General features: G+C 35.2%; 1 protein-coding gene across 1 annotated transcript; it reads right to left on the minus strand.

The window, feature by feature from the left end:
- Positions 1-5884: 5884 nt before the first annotated feature.
- Positions 5885-6265, minus strand: LOC107640161 (uncharacterized). Its single transcript, XM_016343712.1, has one exon. It carries the CDS (start codon positions 6263-6265, stop codon positions 5885-5887), a length of 381 nt encoding a protein of 126 aa, XP_016199198.1.
- Between the last annotated feature and the right edge of the window lie 447 nt (positions 6266-6712).

Consider the following 6712-nt stretch of genomic DNA (forward strand, 5'->3'; position numbering starts at 1 on the left):
GTACTAGGTAAATAGTTTATAAAAGGTTAAGGACAACAAAACTCGCAGTACTAAAACAGAGTTGAAATTTATTTTGACTTCTGAAATTTTTTACCGACCTCAATTTCGACTCCTAAATTTATAGTTATCTAATTAATACCTTTAAATATTAAATTGTGTCCCAGGTTTGTCTCTATAATTATCTCTGTTAACGGAGATCTGTTGTAACACGTTAAGTTAACAAAGTGTGTATCCACTTGACACTCAATTTACCAGAATGGATGTGTAATGAGTGAATGACGTGGCAAAAGTTGAATGAACTCAATTTTTCCAGCAAAGTCTCGAACGTATTGGGAAAAGAGAGTTGCGAATTGAGTTCATTCAACTTTTGCCACGTCATTCACTCATCACACATCCATTCTAGTAAGTTGGGTGCCACCTGGATATACACTCTGTCAACTTAACATGTCACATCAGATATCCGTTAACAGAGATTGCTACAGAGAAAAGCGTGGAGCACAATTCAATATTTGAGAGTGATAATTAGGTAATTATAAATTTGAGAGTCGAAATTGAGGCCGATTAAAAATTTCAAGGACCAAAATGGGTTTCAATTCACTAAAACAACATTTTAGGACATGTATTTTAATCTTTTTCTCTTTGTAGTGATATCCTTAATTTTAGACCATTCATGGTGCCTCCTATCGTTAATAGTGACAGTGTAGTTCTTTACGATACTCTTTCAATCCTTTATGAAATAGGAAAAGGAGTTCTGAGTGATTTTTAGAGGCCTCATTGGAGAAAGGATAACCACATCTATGTTTTTCTTCATTTTAATGCATTGTAATAACAACAATTAGTTACTTTATTTTCAAGACACCAACAAAGATACAATAACTCTGGTACTAGGCAACTATTAAGTAGAGTATATAGTGTAAAAATGTGATAAATGCGGAAAGAGTAATTAAGTAAACGAGAAAGTAACTTTTGTAATAAAATTGTGAAAGAATAGGAAAATAAAAGAATTATGAAAGAAAAAGATGAAGAAATTTTTATTGATTGTTGATTGAATGAATTGTGAACTATGAAAGTAAAATTAAGTATATATAGAGTATTTGCCTATAAAAGATAAAAGTAGATAAAGATAAGATATAGAGATAAAGATAAAGATAACTATAAGATAAGATAAAGACTAAATTATCATTTAATTTGTGTATTCTGTTGGGCTGAATTTGTGGGCCGTGAGACGTCTTTATTGTTGTCATGGGCTAAGGTGCAAGAGTGGTTTAATACGCCCCCGCAAGCTGGAGGATGAAAGATGTCAAGAACACTAAGCTTATTCAGATTAAGATGGAAGGGTTGAGGAGACAAAGGCTTGGTGAAGATGTCAGCTAGTTGTCCAGAAGAGGGAATTGGGAGAAGTTTCATCACTCCAACTTGAGCTTTTTGTCGAACCAAGTGACAATCAACCTCTAAATGTTTGGTCCGTTCATGAAAAACCGGGTTAGCAGCAATATGAAGAGCACTCTGATTATCACAATATAAAACTGGTGGACGGATAGGAGAGATGCGTAAAAATTGTAACACATTTAGTATCCATTGAAGTTCACAAGTTGTGTTGGCAAGTGCACGATATTCTGCTTCCGTGGAAGAGCGGGCAACGGTGGTTTGTTTCTTGGTCTTCCAAGAGACTAAAGAACTGCCTAAGAAGAAACAATAACCTGTTAAAGATCGCCGAGTGTCAGGACATCCGGCCCAATCAGAGTCACTGAAGCCGAAAAGCTGAATTTCTGATTCCCTTGGAAAGAAAAGTCCTTTGCCGGGACTAGTTTTCAGATATCGTAACACATGCTTGGTAGCTTGAAGATGAGATCCAGTAGGAGATGCCATGAATTGACTTAATTGTTGAGTGGCATACATGATGTCCGGTCGAGTAGTGGTGATAGATAAGACGGCCAACCAAACGACGATATACAAAAGGGTCGGATAGCAAGGGACTTTTGTCTTGATATAGTCTTGTGGTACTATCCATTGGAACAGAGGCAGGTTTAGCACCTAATAAATCAGAATCATACAAAAGATCAAGACAATATTTTCTCTGAGATAAACAAATTCCCTTCTCTGGTTGAGCAACTTCAATACCCAAAAAATATTTTAATGGGCCCAAGTCTTTAATTCGGAAGTGTTGGTGTAAAATAGACTTAATGGCAGCAAGTTCAGAAATGGAATTACTAGTGAGAACAATGTCGTCAACATAGACTAAAAGGATAGAAATTTGATCACCAATGAATTTGACAAATAAACTATAATCAGATGAGGTCTGATATCCATGAGATAGCAAAAGATGAGAAAGTTTGTCATACCACATACGACTAGATTGTCGTAAACCATACAGTGACTTTAGTAGCTTACAGCATTGATTCGGTTGAGGAGATATAAATTCGGGTGGCAGAGTCATATAAACATCCTCAGAAAGATCCCCATGTAAGAAAGCATTATTGACATCCAACTGATGTATAGGCCAATGCTTCATAGAGGCCAATGCCAAAACTAATCTGATAGTGGCAGGCTTGACAACAGGGGAGAAAGTTTCCAAGAAATCAACACCTTCAGTTTGAGTGAACCCTTTAGCCACAAGGCGTGCTTTATATCGATCAACTGAACCATCAGGCTTGCGTTTGATGCGATAGACCCATTTACAGCCAACCGGCTTGACCCCTGCAGGGCAATCAACAAGACGCCAAGTTTTGTTCAGCTCAAGAGCATCCAATTCATCTTTCATAGCACTACGCCAATTAGAGTGTTGATTGGCATCCTTAAAAGACTTTGGCTCAACGTCAGAATGTAGAGATAAAAGAAACCTTTTATGTGAAGATGAAAGAGAAGAAAAAGACATGACCGAAGATAAAAGATACTTGCACTTTGAGGGAGATTGATTTGTAGAGATGAGAGAGGAATTACACAAGTAATCAGAGAGATATGCTGGAGGTCGGTGAGGCCGGTCGGAATGACGAGGATGGGGTTGCTCAGGTGGTGAAGAAGGTGACGGGGGATGAGAAGGTGATGGTGGACTGGTGTCTAGTGTTGAAAGTGATTCGGTGGTCATGGGTTCAACTTGGTTAGGAAACGATAGTGAGGAAGAAGGAGAGGTTGTTGGAGAAAATAAAGAACTAGGTGGAGTTGGGTCAATGGGTATAGGTGAGGGTTCAACTAGAAGACTAAATGAATCTTGTTTTTGAGAAGGTGTGTTTGTCAATGTTGGGCTGAGTGTCTGGAATTGGACATTTTTTGTGACTAAGGGCAAGATCTTTTCATAAAAAATCACGTTTTTAGAAATCTCAATTCTTTTATCTTCTAAAACATAAATAATATACCCTTTAAAACCAGATTGAAAGCTAATAAATACAGCATTTTTGGCTCTTAGATCAAATTTTGATCTATTTGCCATTTGGGTAGAAACAAAACATAAGCATCCAAAAACTTTAATGTCATGATAATTTGGTGGATGATTGAATAAAATCTCAAATGGTGTTTTAAAATTAATTGCGGATGATGGAACTCTATTAAGTAAATAAACAGCATGTCTAACAGCATAAGACCAAAAAGATGATGGTAAATTAGATTGAAACATAAGAGCACGAGCTATATTCAAAATATGTTGATGCTTGCGTTCTACCCTTCCATTTTGTTGAGGAGTTTCAACACAACTACGTTGATGAATAATGCCCTTTGAAGCATAAAAATCAGGTAAAATAAATTCTGGTCCATTATCGGAACGAATAGTTTTGACTTTGGAGTTGAATTGTGTTTCAATTAAAGTAATAAAATTTTTTATTTGATTCTGCACTTCTCCTTTTGATTTTAATAAAGTAACCCATGTAAAGCGGCTAAAATCATCAACAATAGTAAAAAAATATTTATGATTATGAATAGAATTTTGTCGAAACAGACCCCAAATATCAAAGTGTAATAAATCAAAACTTGCATTGGCTTTGTTAAAACTTTGAGAAAATGAAAGTTTCTTTTGTTTAGAAAGATGACAAATGTCACAAGCCTCATCATGATGCATAGAGATAAAAGGAAATTGTTTATGTAAATGATTAAGTCTTTGCCCAGAAAGGTGTCCTAAACGAAAATGCCATATATTGGAAGGTGTAATGGGTGGAGATTGGATGGAATTTATGGAGTGTGTAGTGGATGAATTTTTACCGAAATTGGGTTCAAAGACATATAATCCCTCTCTCATTCTGGCCAAATCAATTGTCCCCAAATTGTTGCTCTGTAGAGTGCAAGAAGAAGATGAAAAAGTGAGTTCACATATGAGTGTTGAAGTAATTTTTGAAACAGAGATAATATTAAAGTTGAAATGAGGTAAATAAAGAACATCATGAAGAACCAAGGATGGTGAAAATTGAACGATGCCTTTATAAGAAACAGTAGTTCGAGAACCATTTGGTAAATGAACAATAATAGGAGAAATTTGTGTGTAAGAAATAAACCAAGACAAATTTGATGCAATGTGATCTGTGGCACCAGAATCAATGATCCAAGTATTCAAGAATGAATCTCAATTTGAAGAATTGTTAACAGTAGAAAAGGTATTGAAAGAACAAAGATAATGAGTAGTTGGACTTGGCAGAAGCTCAAGTTGATTTGAAGGACGAGCTTCTTCATTGAAAGGAAGTGCCATGAAAGAAAAGTGTGGGCTGACGAAAGGTCCAAAAGAGACTCCGGATGAAGTTGCTGGTGAGCCCTTTCTCCTTGATCCATGGATGTCAGCAGAGCTCAAGAGGAGCTCTGATACCATAATAAAATTGTGAAAGAATAGGAAAATAAAATAATTGTGAAAGAAAAAGATGAAGAAATTTTTATTGATTGTTGATTGAATGAATTGTGAACTATGAAAGTAAAATTAAGTATATATAGAGTATTGGCCTATGAAAGATAAAAGTAGATAAAGATAAGATATAGAGATAAAGATAAAGATAACTATAAGATAAGATAAAGACTAAATTATCATTTAATTTGTGTATTCTGTTGGGCTGAATTTGTGGGCCGTGAGACGTCTTTATTGTTGTCATGGGCTAAGGTGAAAGAGTGGTTTAATATTTTGTAACCACTGAGTATAAAAAAGTTGAGAATAAATGCAGGCGAAATCTAAAAGAAAAACAGAAAATAGAGAGATGTATAAGCAGTAAATAACAAAACAAACAATACATAAATGAGCATAGCAATAAGTAATATGTAGATGCTAAGATTGTTCGGTACTTACTTAGACCATCTTCAATAAGAAACTCATCTCAATTCTTATTTATGGTTCATTTGTCATAAAAAGTAACTCCACATTAGCTTTTGTGTCATAAACAGTAAATAGGAACTCAAAACATATCTCTCTTCTCCATTAGGAGGAACTAACTTTAGTCCCTATTGTGGTCTCACTTAATTAATTAATTAAAATATTTAAAATTAATGTAATTATTTTTTTAAATAATATTATTTAAATTTATAAATTTAAAAATAATTCACTATTAAAAGATATTAATATTAAAAAAATTCATATGTAACAATAATACACAATATATAATTCGGGATTACACTAATTTGTAAAATTACTTAATACAAAGAAAAACATAATTAAGCTCTATAGTTGACGACAAGCATTGTGAAATTGTCATATGTGTTTAATCAAGTCCTCTTTCAATTGTCTATACTGCTGCCTATTTTAAAGTTGGGCATTTTTTTTAGAGAAATTGATGGTACGGTGCAAAATCTTCCTCTCCCAACTGAGATTGTGTTAAGCCATTTTCGACATGGTCATATTCTAAGGCTTGAGCAAAATTTTCTGTATAAGTCTCTTTCATCATCAACAATCATATTATGCAATATAATACAAGCTCTCATTATGTTAGCAAACTTCTTCTTTTCCCAAAAGCGCCCAATGCATGTAGTCAATGCTACCTAACATGCCAGGAAAGTCACGACTCTCCGCCATTTGTAGCAGGCGTTGTACATCATTTGGATTTGGTTTTCGCAAGTATTCATCCTCAAACACCGAAATGACACCTTCAACAAATTTTTCCAAGCATTCAATTGTAGTGCTCTCGCCTATGCGCACATAATCATCAACAGCATCGGCTGCTACGCCATATGCTAATATCCGTATCGCAGCGGTGTATTTTTTGAGTGGTGACAAGCCTCTTCTTCCCGTTGCATCAACCCTCTGTTGGAAATACGGATAAACGTTTGAGAGAGCGTCTACTATCCAAAGGAACACATGTCTTCTCATTCGAAATCTCTATCGGAAAATGTCAGCATTATACAATAACTGTGAATTCGACTCCAAAATGTTTCGCCCTTTTGGTCGGTACCAACTATAGGGTCGGTTGAAATATTCAACCATGCACTGATCAACATCTCATCCTCTTTCCATTGCCAGTGTTGAATACTATCTTGCTTACGATTTTCAATGTCATCTTCATTGAGGTCGATAGCATCTAATCCACGAGGGTTGGCAAAATCTGAATATTGTGAATTTGGACTACATTGTATCGGAGTCTGAGGGGATGAGTTAGAAGAGCCACCAACACCAGATGAGCTATGTCTCGATGCATTGAATTGAGTTGAAAACGGCAATGATGTTGGAGCAACATTTCCAATAGAAGGATTAAATATGGATGAAAATGGAAAATGTGGTGTTTGTGAATTTTGATTTTGTGGTTGGAACATAGAAAAT

Source organism: Arachis ipaensis, chromosome B5 (assembly GCF_059453495.1).
Source record: "Arachis ipaensis isolate K30076 ecotype BB chromosome B5, ASM5945349v1, whole genome shotgun sequence".
Classification (NCBI taxonomy): Eukaryota; Viridiplantae; Streptophyta; class Magnoliopsida; order Fabales; family Fabaceae; genus Arachis; species Arachis ipaensis.